The 21,905-nt window shown below is 43.4% G+C and overlaps 1 protein-coding gene across 1 annotated transcript; it reads left to right on the plus strand.

The window, feature by feature from the left end:
- Positions 1-18,740: 18,740 nt before the first annotated feature.
- On the plus strand, positions 18,741-21,655 carry IL13 (interleukin 13). Its single transcript, XM_047730681.1, has 4 exons — positions 18,741-18,909; positions 19,900-19,953; positions 20,435-20,539; positions 20,886-21,655. Exons 1-4 carry the CDS (start codon positions 18,781-18,783, stop codon positions 20,988-20,990), a joined length of 393 nt encoding a protein of 130 aa, XP_047586637.1. The 5' UTR covers positions 18,741-18,780; the 3' UTR covers positions 20,991-21,655.
- The last annotated feature ends 250 nt before the right edge of the window (positions 21,656-21,905 follow it).

Raw genomic sequence — 21,905 nt, forward strand, 5'->3', positions numbered from 1 at the left:
CCAAAGAACAAATAATCCAATCAAGTAATGGGCAGAAGACATGAACAGACACTTCTCCAAAGAAGACATCCAAATGGCCAACAGACACATGAAAAAGTGCTCAGTATCACTCGGCATCAGGGAAATACAAATCAAAACCTCAATGAGATGCCACCTCACACCAATCAGAATGGCTAAAATTAACAAGTCAGGAAATGACAGGTGTTGGTGAGGATGTGGAGAAAGGGGAACACTCCTACACTGTTGGTGGGAATGCAAGCTGATGTACCCACTCTGAAAACAGTATGGAGGTTCCTCAGAAAGTTGAAAATTGAGCTACCCTATGACCCAGCAATTGCACTACTGGGTATTTACCCCAAAGATACAAATGTAGTGATCCCAAGGGGCACCTGCACCCCAATGTTCACAGCAGCAATGTCCACAATAGCCAAACAATGGAAAGAGCCTAAATGTCCATAGACAGATGAATGGCTGAAGAAGATGTGGTACACACACACACACAGGAATATTATGCAGCCATCAAAAAGGAAATCTTGCCGTTTGTAACGACATGGCTGGAACTAGAGTGTATTATGCTGAAGAGAATAACTCAGAGAAAGACAATTATCACATGATCTCACTGATATGAGGAATTTGAGAAACAAGATAGAGGATCATAGGGGAAGGGAGGGAAAAAATGAAACAAGATGGAACCTGAGATGGAGACAAACCATAAGAGACTCTTAATCTCAGGAAACAAACTGAGGATTGCTGGAGTTGGTGGGGAGGGATGGGGTGGCTGGGTGATGGACATTGGGGAGGGTATGTGCTATGGTGCACACTGTGAATTGTGTAAGACTGATGAATCACAGACCTCTACCCCTGAAACAAGTAATACATTATTGTTTCAAATGTCAATTTAAAAAAAGATAATTGTCTTATAAAATAATTTAAACAATGTATTGTTGGGCTTATAATTTAAGATGTAATTTATGTGATAATAATAATATAAAGGGGAAAGGACAGAACTATAAAGGAGCTTTTGAAATATAAATTAGGTTGATATTCATCTAAGTTAATATGGTAATTTATAATCCCCAGGGGAACAAGTATGAAAATAACCCCCGCAAAAATATATAGCAAAAGAAACAAAGTAATTAAAATGGTGTACTAGAAAACATTTAACACAATGTCTAAGACAAAAGAAAGTGATAATGGAGTACTAAGAAACACAGAAATGCATGAGACTGACAGAAATCAAATAGAAAAATGACAGAAGTATATCCCATATTATCTATAATTGCAGTAAATGTAAACGGATTGAACATTCCAATCAGAAAACAGAAGTTAGAAGAATGAATTTTTTAAAAAGGCCTAACCCAACTATACACTATCATTATCAATACAATATCTCAAATCAATAGATACACTTTATTTTCTTATTTAAATTCAATTAATTAACATATAATGTATTAGTGGATTCAGAGGTAGAGGTCAGTGATTCATCAGACACACTTTAGATTTGGGTCAAGATCCCAGGGTCCTGGGATCAGGTTCCACATCGGGGTTCCCTGCTCAGCAGGAGGCCTGCTTCTCCCTCTCCTACTCCCCTTGCTTGTGTTCCCTCTCTCGTTGTCTCTCTGTCAAATAAATAAATAAAATCTTAAAAAAAAAAAAACCCAGAAAGTATATTGACAAAGATGTGGAAAAACCAAAATCTTTGCGCCCTGAGAGTGGGAACGTAAGATGATAGAGCTGCTGTGGCAATTCCTCAAGGAATTCAAAAGGGAGTCACCCACAAGATCTGACAATTCCACTTCAGGCTCTAGATTTGAAAGAACTGGGGTCACAAGGTCATACTGATATAAATAAGTACTTAAGTACTTAAGTAGATAAAGAGGGACAAAGGCAACTTTTGTCTATAGTAAAATTACAAATTATGAATGTGGAATAAAATAAGGATATTGAAAAGTCACCATCAGGCAAACACCACAGTAAAAACTCTTCCAGGCAAGAGCCACTGACAGGTGCAAGTATGAGGGGGTACACATTTGGGGAGACACAGAAATTATATATTCTCAAACTGCCTCCTCAGCCCATCTATGAAATAAAAAGGAAAGACAGTAACTCTACAGGGTTGAAAACTGGTAGAAACCAATTTATTCAAGTGGTCAGAGCTGACATCACCCTAGTAAGACATGTTGGCATCATGAATCCCATGAGGTGCACTGAGAAAAGGATGCAATGTCATTCCCATGAGATTCTCACCAAAAATGTGTAACTCCAGCTATGAGAAAACTGAGGAAGGTCACAACTGAGGAAACTGTGACAGCATAACTGGTCACTACTCTGGACAAATGTCAGGTGATGAAACGCAAGGTTGAGGAACTGGGGGAGACCAAAGCGAACTAATGACCAAAAGCAATAAAGGGTCCTGGGTTAGATCCTGGAAGAGGAAAGGGACATTAGTGGAAACAATGTGGAAATCATAAATTAGGTCTGCAATTTACTTAATAATAATAAACCAGGGGCAGCTGGGTGGCTCAGTCAGTTAAGCATCTGCCTTCAGCTCAGGTCATGATCCTGGGTCCTGAGATGGAGTCCCTGCACTGGACTAGCTGCTCAGCAGAGAAACTGCTTCTCCCTCGGATCCTTCCCCTGCTTGCGCACATGCTCTCTCTCTCTTCTCTCTCTCAAATAAAATCTTTAAAATACTACTACTACTAATAAGCCGACATCAACTTTTCGGTCTTTGGTAATTGCTCTATGTGTGGGTAAGATTTTATCATTAGAGGAGGCTGGCTATGGGGGAATAAGGACATTCTCTACATGTACTATGTTTGCAACTTTTCTATACATCTAAAACTAGTTCAAAATAAAAAATTCTTCTGAAAAAGAAAAAAGTACAAATCAAGTCATGTAACTCCTCTGCTCAAAACCTCCTTGGCCCTCTAGTTTTCCTATCTGAAAGCCCCTGTCCTCACAAGGGCTTGCGAGGCTCCATAAGCTCTGGTCCTACCCACCTCTCTGACAGTCTCTCACCCTGCTCCCCGCTAAGGCCTTCCAGCTCCACCAGCTTCCCTGCAAATCTGAATCCACACACAGTGGGCACTCTCCGGCCACAGGCAGTTGGAACTTGCTCTTCCTTAGTGTGGAAACCTCTTCCTCCAGCTATCTGCATGGTCACAACCTTCCTTCCTTTAGGTCTCTGCTCCAAGCTCACCATCCCATATAGAATAGCATAAAGTATCCTTTCTTCTGTCCCCTGCCTTTTTTCATTTCCATTGCACTCATCACTACATGACATAGTATCTGTGTATCTGTCTCCACCTATTAGAATCTATCTCTAAGGTGAGGACTGTGTTGTTTTGTTTTGTGCCTGGCATATACATAGTAAACACACAATAAACATTTACTTAATGAATGAATGAACTTATAATTGTTGTGTGAAGTATCTGTAATTATTTGTTTAAAATATGTCTCCCATAGGAGGTTGAATACTTAAAAGCAAAGATTTCACTTGTAAAGATGTTGGTCACCTTCACCCACTTTACCACTCATCCAACCCCCACCTCTGGAATCTGACCTCAGTTTTGGTTTTGTTTTTATTTTTTAAATTCCACATTTAAGTGAGATCATATAATATTTGTCATTCTCTGACTTATTTCGTTTAGCTTAATGACCTCAGTCTATTCATATTGTCTCAAATGGCAAGATTTCCTACTTACTTATGGCTGAATAATATAATATTCCATCATGTGTGTATGTGTGCTGGTGCATGTATGATATGTTTTTAAAAATTCTTCCATCAGGACACCTGGGTGGCTCAGTCGGTTAAGCATCTGGCTTTGGCTCAGGTCATGATCCTGGGGTCCAGGGATCGGGTCCCTCATTGGGGTCCCTGCTCAACAGGGAGCCTGCTTCTCCCTCTGCCTGCAGCTAACCCTGCTTGTCCTCTCTCTCTCTGAAAAGTATAATCTTTTTAAAAAGTTCATCTATCAGTGGATGTTTAGGCTGCTTCCAGGTTTTGCTATTATTAATAATGCTGCAGTGAACATTGGGGCACATATATCTTTTTGAGTTAGTATTTTAATTTTCTTCAGATAAATGCCCTGAAGTAGAATTGCTGAATCGTATGGTAGCTCTCTTTTTAATTCTTTAAGGAACGTCCATATTGTTTACATAGTGGCAGCACCAATTTACATGTCTACCAACAGTGCACAAAGATTTCCTTTTCTCCACATTCTTGCCAACACTTGTCTCTCCTTTTTATTGAGGGGGTAAGGACAGAGGGAGGGTGAGACTCTTAACGACCCAGCACAGAGCCCGACACAGGGCTCTATCTCACAACCCTGGGATCATGACCTCAGCTGAAAGCAGACTCTTAACTGTCTGAGCCACCCAGGCGCCCCAAGGTTGCACTTTTAGATCAGGGAGAAAGTACTTAACATTACAGTGATAATTATTTCTGGGTGCTGGTGTTTGGGTATTTTCCTTTCTTTGCATATCTGTGCTTCACACAAAACATTTTTGTGTAATTTTTTAAAGGGGAGAATACCGACATGGGAAAATGTTCTTCAGATATTTTAAGTGAAAAAAGGTGGTGAAATTACATCATGTATTATCCCATGTTTGTCACAAAATAATAATGTGCATTTAGAAAGGCCTGTGACTACATACTAAGGGGTCATCAGTGCCAGGGGTGCAAAGATTAGTGTTTGCTTCTCAGTGCTTGTCCCTTCAGCAAATTCTCCATGCTGAAAGCATATATTTCAAGTCAAGTCAATTCAAATTACATGAACGGACATGTAATTTCTGGCCTGATGGTCTGGTAAAATGACAGGAACCTAATTTTTTAAAAGGTTTAATTCCACAAAAATAGGAGAAAAAGATAGGAGCAACAGCATTCTGAACGGTGGGAAGCAGACTGACCGCAGGCAGATAGTCTGGCCAGACTAAGAGAAGGGAATCCAGAGCAGCTACAGAGAGCTGGAGCCGTGCTGACGGAGAGATGCCCCCGCATGCTCAGGAGCTGGCAGAAGACCAAGCACCTCTGGATGAGGAGTGGTGGAAATAGGTTGAAACATGGTTTAAAAAGCAATTCCATCCCCATTTCCATTCCTCAAAGTTGAAGGTCTCCACTCCAGCAGAAGACGGAAGTGTTTTTCCTCTAAAGAGGCTATCTGGAGCAAGAAGCACTAGGCACAGCCGAAGGTGGCCTACTTATGCTGAGATCAGGGCACCAAATGAACAATTAGTAGATGCTGAGATCCCCCACGCCCAGCGTTCGACCTGCCACTGGCCAAAATGCTGTTAGTCAGGCTGGACACAGGGAGATTTTTCTCTAGGAATCTGCCCAGCCTGCTGAAAAATGATCCGAAGAAGCTGCATGGGAAGTTCCCCAGTGAAAAAATCCAGTAGCCTTAGAGTGAACTTCCCCACCCCTACCACACATTCTCTCTCTAGCTTCCAATCTGCTATTAATTCCCCACTCTTAAATATGAGCACTGAATCCAGGATTACCTGATCCAGGAAAAACCTGAAAGAAATAGATCAAATTAAATTAAAAAGAAAAAACTTGAAGGAAATAAAGACTTCCTAGGAAGAGAGACACTTAAAAAACAAAAAAAAAAAAAACTATCAGTAAAAATCCTCAGATTACTAAGATATCCCACCAGTGAAACAAAAATATGGTGCTATTAGACACACAGACATAGTCAGAGAAGAGTATAATACCTTGGGGGTGGGAGATAATCTTACAGAAATATCCCAGAGAAAATTTTTAGATGGAAAATAAGGGGAAAAAATATAATAAGAGGGCTCCAGGAGGTATATAATATAATCAAAACATGGTAGTCCCAATAAGACAGAAGGAATGTAGACAAAATAGTCATAAAAAATAATTCAAAAAACTGTTCCAAGGGGTGCCTGAGTGGCTCAGTGGGTTAAAAAAATGTTCTAAGATCTTTAAGTGTGAATATAGTAAGATCCTCTTATAAAGATACATGAGAAAAAGCAAGATGCAAAAGGTGTAGAGGACCTTACATCGTATGCAGGAAGGAGAGCAAAATCAAACCCTATGTTAACATTTTCTGATACTTACATAAACTCAGAAAGGATACACCAGAAATCTAATAAAAGTAATTATTTATTGGCGGGGGGAGGGGCGGTTGAGGCATTCTACTGAATTTTTTCCACATATACAGTTTTGATTTTTGAGCCATGTGATTGGAACTTAGAAGTTAGAAATAAAAATAAAAGTACTCTGCAGGAACCAGTGTTGAGGTAGGGAAACTGGCACTCTTGCTGAAGAATTACTGGAGGCTCATTACAGACAGGGCGGAGAGACACAAATCCAAGAGGCTCAGTCATCAGGGGGCCTCCATTCTTTTCTGAGTCTTGCTTCCAGGAGCTCTCACCATATTCTCTCAGTGATTGTGAGAAAAGTATCCCCTTGTGCTTCCAGCAAGGGGAAGGGAAATGAAACATTTTGAAATACGTCAGAGCATCCTGTTTCTTGTCAATAAGGTCTGCCTTCAGGATAATCTATTTAATCAAAGCCTAACCTAACTGACCTGGAAGAAGAGAAATGCCCAGTTCCAGGTGGGGAAAGGAAAAAACCTAATTCCAGCCCACTCTAGCCATCCTGTGCCCCGCAAGGCCCAGGGGGACTGAGAAGCATGAGTGAAGTTCACAGGCTCACTAGGAGTAAATCCTGCTACTCATAGGCCTGTCAAACACTCCCCTTCCCAACACACCTTCCTGCCACATTACTAAAGGCCTATGCATAGCAGTTCTTTTTACCAAACATATGTCTGGCCATCGAGAAAAACATGATAAGGGGCGCCTGGGTGGCTCAGTGGGTTGAGCCTCTGCCTTCGGCTCAGGTCATGATCCCAGGGTCCTGGGATCGAGCCCCGCATCGGGCTCTCTGCTCGGTGGGGAGCCTGCTTCCCTTCCTCTCTCTCTGCCTGCCTCTCTGCCTACTTGTGATCTCTCTCTGTCAAATAAATAAATAAAAATCTTAAAAAAAAAAAAAAGAAAAAAGAAAAACATGATAAGACATCCTAAGAAGACTAAAACACAGCTAGAGACAGCAAGCATGAAAACCAGATTCAGATATGGCCATGACATTGAGATTATCAAACTAGGAGTTCAAAACAGCTATGATTAAGATGCTAAAGGTCCTAGGGACATCTCGGTGGCTCAGTTGGTTAAGCACCTGCCTTCGGCTCAGGTCATGATCCCAGGGTCCTGGGATGGAGGCCCACATCAGGCTCCTTACTCAGAAGGGAGCCTGCTTTTCCTTCTGCCTGCCACTCCCCGTGCTACTGCTCTTTCTCTCTCTGTCAAATAAATAGATAAAATCTTAAGAAAAAAAAAAAAAGATGCTAAGAGTTCTAACAGACAAAGTAGACAGCATGCAGTAATGGATAGGCAACATAAACAGAGAGATGAAGATTCTAAGAAGGAACAATAAAAGAAATGCTAGAGCTCAAAAACAATGTAACAAAAAAGAATGTCTTTGACTTTAACCGGCTTACTGACAGCACACAGCAGAGGAAAGAACCTCTGAGCTTGAGGACTTCTCAATGGAAATGACCAAAACTAAAAAGCTACGAGAATAAAAGACTGGGGAAAAAACAAAAGGAAAATATCTAAGAACTGTGGGACGAATACCAAAGGTTTAATGTAAGCATAACCAAAATTCCAGAAGGAAGAGAAAGAGGGGAAGAGAAGAAACATTTGAAACAATGATGACTGAGAAACTTCCCAAATTAATGTCTGACACCAAAGCACAGATCCAGGAAGCTCAGAGACCACCCAGCAGGAAAAATGCCCCCACCCCAATACACATATATACCATTTTCAAACTACAGAAAATAGGGCGCCTGGGTGGCTCAGTGGGTTAAGCCGTTGCCTTCGGCTCAGGTCATGATCTCAGGGTCCTGGGATCGAGGCCCGCATCAGGCTTTCTGCTCAGCAGGGAGCCTGCTTCCCTCTCTCTCTCTCTCTCTCTGCCTGCCTCTCTACTTGTGATCTCTCTCTGTCAAATAAATAAATAAAATCTTCAAAAAAAAAAAAAGAAGCCAGAAACAAACAAACCAACCAACCTCACTTGTAGAAGAACAAAGGTATGAATTATGCCTAATTTTCTTAAAAAAACCAGGCAAGCAAGAAGAGAGCAAAGTTAAATATTTTAAATTTTGAAAGGAAAAAAACTCCATGAACCTAAAATTCTGTCCCCTGTAAAATTATCCTTCAAAACTGAAGGAGAAATAAAGACTTCCTCAGACAAAATTTGAGGCAATCTGTTTCCAGTAGACCTGCCATGCAAGGAATGTTAATTAAGGAAAAAATTCTTTAAAGAGAAGAAAAATGACAAAATTCAGATCTATATAAAGAAAGGAAGAACACTGGAGAGGAAATGGTGAGGGCCAGATAAAAACATTCATTTTTCTTATTCTTAATGTAATATAACAATCTGTTTGAAGTAACAGCAAAAATGCATTGATTACTTATATTTATATGTATGTATATATAAGTATACATACATAAGCATAAATATATACATATATACATACACTATACATATATACATACATAAGCATACATACTTATATACGAGTTAAGTGAATGCCAACAATGAGACAAGGGAAGGAAGGGAGAAAATCAGGATTATTTTGTTATAAGGTACTCACACTACCCTTTAAGCAGGACAGTGTTATTTTTTTTTCAAAGATTTTATTTATTTTTTGACAGATCACAAGTGGGCATAGAAGCAGGCAGAGAGAGAAGGGGAAGCAGGCTCCCCACTGAGCTGAGCACCTGATGCAGGGCTCGATATCAGGACCCTGGGAACATGACCTGAGTCAAAGGCAGAGGCTTTAACCCACTGAGCCACCCAGGCACCCCAGCAGGACAGTGTTATTTTAAAAATGTACTTGGATTAGTTGTAAACATATATTGCCAACTACACAGCAATCACTAAAAAAAGTAAAAAAGAAGTATAACTAATATACTAATAAAGGAGAAAAAAATGAATAATATGAAGTGCTCCAGTAAAATCACAAAAGGGAGGAAAAGAGTGCTGGACAAAAATAAAAACAAAGTTGGGAGGGGGGGTGCCTGGATGGCTCAGTTGGTTAAGCATCTGCCTTCGGCCCAGGCCATGTGGGACTGAGCCCTGAGTCACACTCTGTACTCAGCGGGAGTCTGCTGGAAATTCTCTTCCTCTCCTTCTGCCCCTCCCCCCACTCATGCTCTTTCCCTTTTTCTCTCTAAAATAAATAAATCTTAAAAGAAAGAAGAACAAAGAATAAGGGCAACAATAGAAAACAATAGATAGATATGGTAGATATGAATTCAACTGTATCAATAATCACTTTGAACACCAATGGCCTAAATGCACCAATTATTTACAGACTGTCAGAGTGAGTCAAGAAACAAGAGCCAATTATAAATTGATTTTAAATATAAAAACAAATCTAAAATAAAGTTAATGGATAGAGGAAGATATACCATGATAATGTTAATTTTAAAAAGCAAGAGTAGCTGTATTAATATTAATAATATAATAATTTCACACAAAACAGACTTCAGACCAAGAAGAGTTATCAGGAATAAAAAAGGGCATTATGTAATGATAAAGGGGTTAATTCTCCAAGAAGCTATAACAATCCTTAATATGTGTGCCTCTAAACAACAGAGTTTCAAAGTGCAGGAGGCAAAAACTGATACCACTATAGAGTAACAGATGAATACACTATTATAGCTGAAGATTTTGACACCTCTCTATCAGAAATAGATAAATCTAGCAAGCAGAGATGAGTAAGGATATAGTTGAATTCATGAGCACCATCAATCAACTGCACTAATGGACACCCGTAGACTATGTCATCTAGCAACAGGATACACATTTTTTTTTAAGATTTTATTTATTTATTTGACAGAGATCACAAGTAGGCAGAGAGGCAGGCAGAGAGAGAAGGAAGCAGGCTCCCCGCTGAGCGGAGAGCCCGATGCAGGGCTTGATTCCAGGACCCTGTGATCATGACCCAAGCCGAAGGCAGAGGCTTTAACCCACTGAGCCACCCAGGCACCCCGATACACATACTTCTTAAGCTCACATAAAAAGCTCACTAAGATAGAGCACCATTTTGAGCCATGAAACACACCTCAATAAAATTTACAAGAATAAAGATCTTCCTCACCTTGCAATGGGGTTACATCCTGATAAACCCATTGTAAGTGGAAAACACTGTAAATCAAAAATGCATTTAATACACCTAACAGAACAACAGAGCTCAGCTTCACCTACCTTAAATGTGCTCAAACACACTAGCCTACGTTTGGCCAAAACCATCTAATACAAAGCCTATTTTATAATAAACTGTTAAACATAGCGTGTAATTTATTGGATACTATCCTGAAAATAAAAACTAGAATGGTCGTATGGGTGCAGAATGGTTTGAAGTGTATCTGTCGATTATGATTGTGATTGTGTGGTTGACTAGGAGATACAGCTGTCACTGCTCAGCGTCACAAGACTGCCTCACACCACATATTGATAGGCTGGGGAAAGGTCAAAATTGAAAATTTGACATGTGGTTTCTACTGGATGTGTATCATTTTCACACCATCATAAAGTCAAAAATCGTAAGTCATACATGCCACTGTAAGTTGGACACCATCTATAGAAATCATACAATGCCTACCTCGTAGGATTAAATCAGAAATCAGTAACAGAAAGTTAAAAAATCCCAAGATATGTGGAGATTAAACAAAACATTCCTAAGTAACACATGGGTCAAAGAAGTAATCTCAAGGGAAATTAAGGAATATTTTGAACTATAGGAAAATGAAAATGCAACTTATCAGAATTTGTAGGATGCGGTGAAAGTAGAGCATAGAGGGAAATTTACAGCATTAAATGCGTATATTAGAAAAAAAGAGAGATCCAAATTAAACATCCAAGCTTCTACCTTAGGAAACTAGAAAAAAAGAAGAGCCAATTAAATCCAAAGTAAGCAGAAGAAAAGAAATAATGAGAATTAATGATTTTATTTATTTGTCAGAGAGAGTGAGTGAGTTAGCATAAGCAGGGGGAGCAGCAGGCAGTGGGGGAGAAGCAGGCTCCCTACTGAGCAAGGACCCCAATGCAGAACTCCATCCCAGGACCCAGGATAATGACCAGAGCTGAAGGCAGATGCATAACCAACTGAGCCACCCAGGCATCCCAAAATAATGAGAATTAGAGTAGAAATCAATGAAATCAGAGATGAGAAATCAATAGAGAAAATCACTAAAACCAAAACCTGGTTCTCTGAAAAGATCAATATAGTCAATAATTGTCTAGCCTTGCTAACTAAGAGAAAAAAGAGAGGACATTAATTACCAATAAGTGAAAGAGGGATATCCTAACAGACCTCATGGACATGAAAAGGATAATACAGTGCAATACAATGAACAATTCTCTGCCCACAAATTTAATAACCTAGATGAAATAGACCAATTCCTTCAAAGATACAATCTGCCAAAACTCACACAAGAAGAGGCAATCTGAATAGGCTTATAACTATTAAAGAAATTGAATACTAATTGAGTAACCTTTCAAAACAGAAAGCAGCAGGCCCAGATGGGTTCACTGGTGAATTCTCCAAACATTTAAGGAAAACTTATATCAATATTCTACAATCTCTTTCAGATAATGGAAGTAGAGTTAATACTTCCTAATTCACTCCATAAAGCCAGCATTACCCTAATACCAAAATGGACAAAAACATTACAAGGAAACTATACACCAATATCTTTTATGAAGATAGTTGTAAAAATTCTCAACAAAATATTAGTGAATTAAATCCAACAATGTATAAAAGGAATTGTACATCACAGCCAAGTGAGATTTATCCCAGATAGGCAAAGCTGGTTAAATATTCAAAAATAAATTAATATAATCTATCATGTCAACAGACTAAAGAAGAAAAACCACATGATCACATTAATAGACACAGAAAAGGGATTTGACAAAATCTATTTGACAAAGTCATGATAAAAAACTCTAAAGAAACTAAGAATAGAGGAGAGCTCCTCAACTTGCTTTAAAAAAATAAAAGGCTACAAAAACCTGCAGCCTGTATCATATTTCATGGCAAGAAACTCAGAGTTTTTCCACAAAGATCAGGAACAAGGCAAGGATATCCCCCTCTTACCACTGCTTTCAACACTGTATTGGAATTCTTAGCTAATGAAATAAGATCAAAAAAAAAAAAAAAAAGAAAAGGTATACAGATTAGGAAGAAGTGAAACTGTCTTTGTTCAAAGATGACATGATTATCTAAGTATAAAATTCAAAAGAATCAATTAAAAAAACCTAGAACTAAAAAGCAATTATAGTGGTGATGTAGGATACACAAAATACACAAAAGCTGATCACTTCCCTATATCCTAGCAATAAACAAATGGAATTTGAAATTAAAAACACAATACTATTTACATTAGCAACCCCCAAATGAAATATACATAATCTAACAAATATATATATAATATCTATATAAGGAAAACTACAAAATCCTTTTTTTTAAAAGACTTATTTATTTACTTGACAGACAGAGAGAGCACAAATAGGCAGAGTGGTAGGTAGAGGAAGAAGGAGAAGCAGGCTCCCGGCTAAGCAGGAAGCCTAATATGGGACCTGATCTCAGGACCCTGGGATCATGACCTGAGCCAAAGGCCGATGCTTAATCTACTGAGCTACCCAGGTGCCCAAAAACTACAAAATCCTGATGAAATAAGCCAAAGAAATAAGTAATTGGAGAAATAGTCTAAGTTTATGGACAGGAAAAATTCAATATTGTCAGGATGTCAGTTCTTCCCAACTCAATTTATAGAGTTAATCAATCCCAATCAAAATCCCAACAAGTTATTTTGAAGATATCAAGAAAGTGATTATGCAGTTTAGATGGAGAGCCACAACACCTGGAATAGACAACACAATATTGAGGGAGAAGAACAAAGCTGGAGAACTGGTATTACCCAAAGTCACATCATTATATCATAGCTTACTATAAAGCTATGGTTATCAGGACAGTGTGGCACTGGGAAAAGACTAGACATATAGGTCAAAGGAACAGAATAAAGAGACCCCATAAATAGATTCAACTGATCTTTGTCAAAGGAACAGAGTAATTCATTGGAGCAAAGATAATCTTTAATGAATAATACAGGAACTCGATAATCACATGCCAAAAACAAAAATGAAACAAACAGATCTTACACATTCTAACAAAAATTAACTCAAAATGGATCACAGACCTAAATATAAAACACAAACTATCAAACTTCTAGAAGATAATATAGGAGAAAATGTACATGACTTTGGTTTTGGTGATGACTTTCTACGTGCAACACCAGAGGCATAATCCACAAAAGAAAGAAATGATAAGTTGGGGCACCTGGGTGGCCCAGTTGGTTAAGAGTTCCACTCTTGATTTCAACTCAGGTCATGATCTCAGGGTGCTGAGATCAAGCCCTTTGTTGAGTGACAGGAGCCGATGAGAATGCAAATTGGTACAGCCACTTTGGAAGACACTTGGCAGATACAAAACTAAACATACTCCTACAATATGACCTAGTAATCACATTCCTTGGTACTTGTACAAATGAATTGAAACATTAGACCCACACAAAAACCTGTACACAATGTTTACAGTAGCCTTATTCATAATTGCCAAAACTTGGAAGCAACGAAGATATCCTTCAGTAGGCTAATGTGTCAATAAACTTGGTACATCCAGATCACAGAATATTATTCAGCTCTAAAAAGAAGTGAGTCATCAAGCCATGAGAAGACATGAAGGAACTCTTAAATACATATTAATAAATGTAAGAAGCCAATCTGAAAATATTGAACATTGTATGATTCCAACTATATGACATTCTGGAAAATGTAAGACGGAGACAGTAAAGGATCGGTGGTGCCAGGGGTAGGAGGGAAAGAAGGACAAACAGGTGGAACAGCTCCTCGAGCACAAAGGAGGATTTTGCAGGCAGTGAAAATATTCCGTATGACATTATTACAGTGGATGCGTGCCATTATACATTTGTTACAACTCAGAATGTACACCAAGAGTGAATACTGATGTAAGCTATGGATTCTGGGTGATAATGATGTGTTACTATAGACTTATGTACCACTTTGGCAAGGAATGTGGGTAACAGGGGAGGCCGTGTATGTGTGCAGCCAGGGCTGTATGGTAACTCTGGACTGACTTCCTGCTCAATTTTGCTGTGAATCTAAAGCTGCTCTTAAAAAAAAAAAAAAAAGATTTTTTTTTTAAACAATGACTTTACGTACCATTTTTTAATAAAATAAAATAATAGGAGTTTTAAATTTTTTCACAAGAAAGCAGATTACCCAAAACTTAATATGTTTTCAGTTTAAAAGGGTCCCCTGTGCATCTGGCATTGTAGATGAAAACAAAACTACCCAGAGATGCATCACCATAACGGCTGGAGCATGGGAGCCCAGAAAATTTCCAACAAATTTCCAGAGAGACAGTTAGAAAAGATCTGGATTCAAATGCTTTTGGATTTCTGAATGGCAATGTTGAGAGACAGAATGCAAAAGCAAAGGCATTTGCATTTCTGAAAGAAAATTATTTCCTGTCTGAAATTCTGTGTTTATTAGGATGTGTTTCCCAAAAAAGAGGAAGATCTGGGATGCAAGGATCAGGAGGGTTGCACAGGGGAGAGGTGAAGGGAAGTCCCAGGCAGGGATAACAGGAGACCGCAGGATGACAGCCTTCACCGGCTCTCAGAGGGCGCTGTCCAGGGCAGCCAGAGCAGGTCCGCAGGCTCTAGGGCACACTGTCCCAGGAAGATAAGATTCTGAGAATAACTCATTTACCCAAATCTGCTGAGAAGAGATTTATAAAAGCAGACAGGAATTTAGGGTCAAATCACAGAGAAACAGAAGAAAAAAAAACGAAGCAAATAGGAAAAACCTATTACCGGCTCCAGAGGAAAAGAGATTTGAGGGGAAATAAAAGCAATCAATCATAGCTAACGACATGTTCCAGCTTTGCATACACTGGTATTATTATGCAAATGGAGGACAAGGGTTCTGGTTGAGCTAAATTCTCATCTACTGTACTAGTAGGATGAGAAAAAGGGAAGGATGCAAATGGAAAAAGGATAGCAAGGAGGAAAGAGAATTAAATATTCATCATAAACTACAGAAAATGCCTACACATGAAAACCAAGAAATTTAGAAACAGGGAGGGGGTAAATACCAAAAGAAACAGTTTAAATCATGGTTCCTCTAGAGAATTACCTAATTGGGTGGCAGGAGGCTGTTTGTCAGCAGCTGAAGGCTCTGAGATTTTATCTAACTTGCATGGTAACAAGTTAACAAGTTCATGAATGCTGGCAGAAGACACAACATCTGGAGAACAGAGACTCAGAAGTTATTATGTACAAGGACAGTATTATTGTTTTATTTTTGTCCTCCAGAACCCCAGTTCTCACAGTGTGGTACCCAGGAAGCCAGCGGACACCTGAGTACCCAGTGGGTTGCACTGCAGGAAAAGAAGCCTGAGCTTAGGAAAAATGAAGTTTTAACAATGGACAGTAAGTCTGCCTGCCTTTTGTTGGTGAGGAAGATTCTATGCTGCTGTGTCCAAGGCTGTTCCTTATACAAACATCCTTAAAAAGATACTGAGGAATAAAGAAGGGCACTTAGTGCCTCAGTCACAAGTCATACAGAAATGCAACAGACCCACGGGGAACTCATACTCAAAACAGCCAGTGGTTTTTTGTTTGTTTGTTTTGTTTTTTACAGTCAACCTCCCTGAATTTTTCTTTTAAATGCACACACACGTATAAACTTCATAAATATAAAAATCTACTAAGTTAGGTATTTTAAATTATTAAAAACAACCCGCCTAATCTTTACTCCCACGGACTGGGGATCTTTTCTCTCCAAAGGCGAAAATTGGGAAAGGATGTTTCGTGGAACTTCGTGCAGAGCGGGCTCGTCCGGAGGCGGGGCGGTCTCAACCTCAACGGATCAGACCCAAACGTAGAGCAAGGCCCTGAGGCCGCCAACCCCGCCCTTCCCTGCGCAGGTGCCTCCCAGGCTGGTTCCCCCACCCCCATGAGCGCGGGTTCGGCGCCTGAGAGGCCGGGATCTGGCGCCACGCCTGTAGGACAGTTACAAGCATCCACGCGTGTCAAGGGCGTGGAGCAGCCCGTTCATAATTTGTGTTGTTTACAGTTATCCGAGGTGTGAATGGAGTCCCCTGAAAGTCAAGAAATCCGAACAGAGAAGGAGGATGTAGCCAGGGGGGGTCTTATCTCGAGGCCGAAGACCAGAACGGGTCACCCGAGTCCCGCTCGGATGACGCGGCCCCGATGCCTTTGGTGGCAGGTTGGGACAAAGGGTGGGCTGATTCCTCAGCGTCAGCAGATCCCCACCCCCACCCCACCCCGCCCAGCCAGGTACAGGCGGCTGGCCTCGCGCCCCCCTCGCGCGTGCGCGCAGGTGCTTGGAGCGCTGGAGGTCCGGCGTGTGCAGCTGGCCCACGTCCTGCCTGGCGCTGGGTGCCATCGATCCCGCCTTGGCCACTTCCTCGCCCGGCCTGGGACTTTAGCTCACCAGCGGCGGGAGCGGGTGCTTAGCTTGGCGAAGTCGGCTGTAGGCTCTCACCCTCCCCCGGGCAACGCCACCGCCAGCGACCGCGGAGGAGGGCCAAGCGGTGCGGATCCCGTTTATCAGCCCCATCTCCCATTACATAAGGCTGGGCCCCTATCTCCGCGGGCCATCGCTGCGACCGCCCAGCCAGCTTGTCTTCTCCCACGCGCGGGGGCGCGCCTGCCCACCGCTCCCCGCATCGGTCTGGCTGGTCCTGGGGATTGGGGGACGTTGACTCATCTTGGTGCAGAGCTTTGGGACTTCTGCATCCCACGGCAGTTCCCTGCTCCTTCCCTCAACACGGAGACCCCATTCTACAGATGAGGAACCGGGTCCACAGAGGTGTCATACAGCCAAGTAACAGTGCTCCAGCCACTGGGCCGCCCGCCAGGGGCAGGGGCTGGCTTCTGGGTGTTAGGACCTACAAGTGGGCTGGGAAGCTTGGGAATTGGCCAAAAGAGAGGGTGGGAGGAGAGAGTGGGCAAGGCTGAGAAGCTTGGGAGCAGGAGCAGAAGCACCACTTGCGAGCCCTCTGTGAGGAGGTTCAGCCTCACCAGGAGTAGGACAAAGGGAGCCTGAGAGGGCAGAGAAGGGGCCTGGAGGGGGAGGTACTGGTTTAGGGGAGGAAGTGGGTGAGGGAGACACCCTGACATCAGTACTCAATAGGCAAATGATGCAGTGTCTGTTGCAGGGGCTTCTGGAGGACTCTAGAGAAAGGAGGGAGAAGCAGGCAAATGGCTATCTGCAGTATCCCCGCAGAGGCGGGCTGTTCAGGGGAACCATGGAGTGGGGGCAGGCTGCCCTCCACAGCCTTCAGTCTGCATAAACCTGGGTCCCGCAGGGATGACAGCTTTGTCCCACAGACACTGGTGGGCAGAGGCAGTTGCCCCAGGTCTCAGTGGCACTGGGAACAGTTACACTTTCCAACCTGGGCTAAAGCTAGTCCTGCCTCCTACCAGCCTAGCTGGTTAAGAGCTTCCCATCAGGATGGGCCCACGCTGAAGGCCTGAGTTGGGGGCTGTGTGTTTAGGCTCCCCATGCTAAAAATTATCATCAAAGCAACTTTAAAACCTTTTTTTTTTTTTAAGATTTTACTTGACAGAGATAGGCAGAGAGGCAGGCAGAGAAAGAGAGGGGGGAAGCAGACTCCCCACTGAGCAGAGATCCCAATGTGGGACTCGATCCCAAGACCCTGAGATCATGACCTGAGCCAAAGGCAGAGGCTTTAACCCACTGAGCCACCCAGGCACTCCAAAGCAACTTTAAAAAGAAAAGTTCCCAGAACGCCTGGCTGTCTCAGTCATTAAGTGTCTGCCTTTGGCTCAGGTCATGATCCCAGGGTCCTGGAATAGAGTCCCACGAAAGGCTCCCTGTTCAGCAGAGAGTCTGCTTCTCCCTCTCCCCCTATTCATGCCATGCTCTCTCAAATAAATAAAATCTTAGGGGGGAAAAAAAGAGGTCACAGAAGGACCCCTGACTGACTGGATCTTTCGTTGGAGACCTGAGAATCTGATCCTCTTATAATCCTTCCCACAGTGGAGCCAACAGGGAATAGGGTGGAAGAAAAAGAACGAGTTTTGTATCCAAATCAAGTATGAGAGACCAGTTCATTGAAAAACAAAACCCCCAAATTCACACATCTGGTAGACTGTAGTCATAGCCCTGTCAACCGAACACTTCTGTTCCCAAACACTTCTGTAAACCAAAAGGGTCTAAGGACAGGAGCTGGGCAGATACGCCGGGTAGCTACCAAGCAAAACCACCGCAGTTCGGACTGGCATGGCTGACACCAAGCTGCCCTGAGGGCCCTCTCACCCACCCCTGGTAAGCGCATCCATATCTTGGGAAGAGCTCTAGACCCCTCTCAATCATAAGTCCACAAGAAATCAAACTCTTTCCTTTGTGCGACGCTGGATTTTCCACAAACTAAAATCAAGATGAGTAAAGATGTGGTTTCTAGATAGCACTTGACAAAGCGGAGATCAGGGTTGGAGGCGTCATCACTTTGGCCTATAAAAGCTGCTGCAAGAGGCCAAGGCCACAAGCCACTCAGCTTAGGCCAGCCTACGAGTCTGCTCCTCGCTCCTCCTGTGTTGGCTTTCAGCCCCATGGCGCTCTGGTTGACTGTGGTCATTGCTTTCACCTGCCTTAGTGGCCTTGCCTCCCCAGGTCCTGTGCGTAACTTAACAACCACCAAGGAGCTCATTGAGGAACTGGCCAACATCACCCAGAATCAGGTGAGTACCCTCTGGCCAGGGCCCTAGCTCTGAGGGTGTTGGAGGTTACTGGTCATGGCTCAGGCCATGAAGGCTGGGCCCAGGGGTAAGAAGCCCCATGGACCAGGATGCGCCCAGCCATGAAGGACAAGAGCCAGGGGCGGGGGGCATCGGTATGGATGGACCCATAAAGGGGTTTGGTGGAGTCCCCAAGGACCATCTCTTCACCTGGCCTGGCCCCGTCTGCTATGGCCAGCTCCTACTCAATCATTCAAGAAGAGGAAAGCAGAGAGGCACCAGCACTCTTCTAGGACAATTTAGCATTTCCCATCTGGTTTGAATGGAATAATGGGGCCACTAATCACAGCATTTTGGTTAAGCCTATTCTTGTAGAAGGATTCATTGGTAGTCAGCTCCTGTCCCTAGTGGTGATGGCTCATACTTTCTGGGCAATAACTGTGCACCAAGCCTACTGCTGGGTGCTTTTCATTTCATTCCATCACTGCCAACTACCTCCAAAGGCAGGTGTGATGACCCTATTTGACTGACTAAGCCTCGTTAAGGTTAAAACCAGATTCAGATCAGGCCTGGCTGATACCCAGCACCCATGCTCCAAACTGCAGTGTTCCCCAGCTCAGAAGACAGGGTCTTATATACTAGCCTCCACCCTTCCCCATCTGACTGAGCTGGCCACCCCTTCCTTCCTCCCCCAACGCCATCCTGACTCTTCCCTGGAGATGTCCTAACTAACCGGTCAGATGTTTTCTCTGCTGCGGCCCTGGCTGCAGAAAGCTTCACACAAGGCTTGTCCCTTACTGGTTGTGTCCCTCAGATTTTTCTCTCTCAGCCCCAGCGCCCTGGGCAATGGTCTCACCGACTATGCAGAGCAGGAAGTGAAGCTCAGGAACACTGGGGGCTCCCAGGCCTGGCTCTGTGCTAAGGCAGGGATGCCTGTGGGGGCGGATCCCTGTGGAGACATGGCCTGGGCTTACTGCCTTTTTGCTCCCTCAGGCATCCCTCTGCAATGGCAGCATGGTATGGAGCGTCAACCGGACCGCCAGCATGGTAAGGACCCCCTGGACACTGTCGGGGACGGAGCTGAGGCTGTAGGTCCTGTGCTGGTGTTCTCTGAGCGGCGCTCACGTGCCTTGGGGGTTCCTAGCGAGCTTCAAAAGCTGCTCACAGTTGGGGCGCCTGGGTGGCTCAGTGGGTTAAGCCTCTGCCTTTGGCTCAGGTCATGATCTCAGGGTTCTGGGATCGAGCCCTGCATCGGGCTCTCTGCTCAGTGGGGAGCCTGCTTCCCCCCCTCTCTCTCTGCCTGCCTGCCTACTTGTGATCTCTATCTGTCAAATAAATAAATAAATAAATAAATAAATAAATAAATAAATAAATAAATAAATAAATAAAAGCAAGCTGCTCACAGTTTGGAGCCTTCCCACCACCTCTAGCAGGGCTCTCCGCCTCTTTCTTCTGTAGATTCAGTGAAAGTGTGGGGGTGGGGGGGCAGCCGGCAGGGCCTAACATCCCCGTGCTCTTCTCCCTGCAGTACTGTGCAGCTCTGGAATCTCTGATCAGTGTCTCCAACTGCAGCGCCATCCACAGGACCCAGAGGTTGCTGAAATCACTGTGTGCTCAGGATACCTCGGCAGGGGTAAGGCCCTTTGCCCTGTACCCCCAGCCCTGCATCCACTCCTGCCAGCCCTGGGAGCTCTAGGGGAACCTGGGTGAGCGTCAGAAGGCAAGCGTCCACTCTGGGGTGGGTCCACTGTGGCTGCAGCAACACAGCCTTTGGGATTTCCAGGATCCGGGCTCATGGGCTCCTGACTCTTACCTGAGCTTCAGTTTCCACATCCATGAAATGCGGGTAATAACAGTACCCTCTTCATGGGGGCTTTTGTGAAGCTTAAAGAAGCCGGTTCCTGGAAAGCCCCTGGTAAGAGCTGGTCACCTTCACTCTGGCATCCTACTAACAGGCCCGTCTCTTTGTCCTGCAGCAGATCCCCAGTGAGCGCAGCCAGGACACCAAAATTGAAGTGATCCAGTTGGTGAAAAACCTGCTCACCTATGCACGGGGTGTTTTTCGCCATGGAAATTTCCCATGAAGCATGAAAACCTAGCATTCTTATTCACAGAGGCAGACCTGACCTTTTAAGTTACAGATTCATTTTTTCTTCCAGATGTCACAGATTTCTTGTTGGGATAGGGTGCAGGGAGGGAGGGAGACACGATTTCCTTAGCTTGGACCTCAGCCTGTGCCACCTGCCTCCACCAAGCTGAGCCCAGCCAGTGGCTCTACACTCCGTGGACAAGAGGGAAACACTGCTTGGCAGGACTGCCCCCTTCTGAGACCAAACCTCTGCATTACAATGGGAGCCGCCTTGGAGGGGGCCTTGCTGTTCACAGGCATGGCTAAGGCAGACAGCAGCATCCCAGGCACATTTCTTCTTAGTCTTATTTATTATTGTGTGTTATTTAAACAAGTGTGTTCGTCTGTGCTGGGGACAGGGAGGGACTGTTGCCTCCAGAACCTGGAGCTGGGGGCCCGACCATGTGGGTGTTAGGAGTCCCTGGGAATAAGCACTGTGTGTAAAATTCTGCTACCTCACTGGGGTCCTGGGGCTGACACAGGACGGGAGAGAGGGCCAGAGAAGCTGCTCTTGTCTGCCAGGCAGCAGCTGGCCCTCAGCCAAAGAGTAATTTATTGTTTTTCCTTGTATTTAAAATTAAGAAATAAAATATGTTATCAAAGAGTTAATAATATATAGAAGCACAGCCTAGAAGGTTGCATTGGGTGTGTGTGGCCTGGGGGAAAGGGTCACTGAATGTGTTCTTTCACTGACTTATCAAACTGGAAGCCAGAAATAAAGACAGTGACAAGACCTGATAATGGTTTTACTTTGGCCTGTGGGGACCCTGAGACACTGAGGAGTTCTTTGGGAGGCAGGGGAGGTCGAGGAGGGGGCCTAAGAAGGAGTGTGGGAGGATTAAGGGAGAGGACCTGGGCTGAATGGAAGTAA

Source organism: Lutra lutra, chromosome 5 (genome assembly GCF_902655055.1).
Source record: "Lutra lutra chromosome 5, mLutLut1.2, whole genome shotgun sequence".
NCBI lineage: Eukaryota > Metazoa > Chordata > Mammalia > Carnivora > Mustelidae > Lutra > Lutra lutra.

Excerpts from the sequence above, each read along its gene's own strand:
- IL13 (XM_047730681.1), top strand. The coding sequence starts at position 18,781 with ATGGCGCTCTGGTTGACTGTGGTCATTGCTTTCACCTGCCTTAGTGGC. Across the intron at positions 19,954-20,434 it reads TCAACCGGACCGCCAGCATG|TACTGTGCAGCTCTGGAATC; the intron begins GTAAGGACCCCC and ends TTCTCCCTGCAG. Across the intron at positions 20,540-20,885 it reads CTCAGGATACCTCGGCAGGG|ATCCCCAGTGAGCGCAGCCA; the intron begins GTAAGGCCCTTT and ends GTCCTGCAGCAG.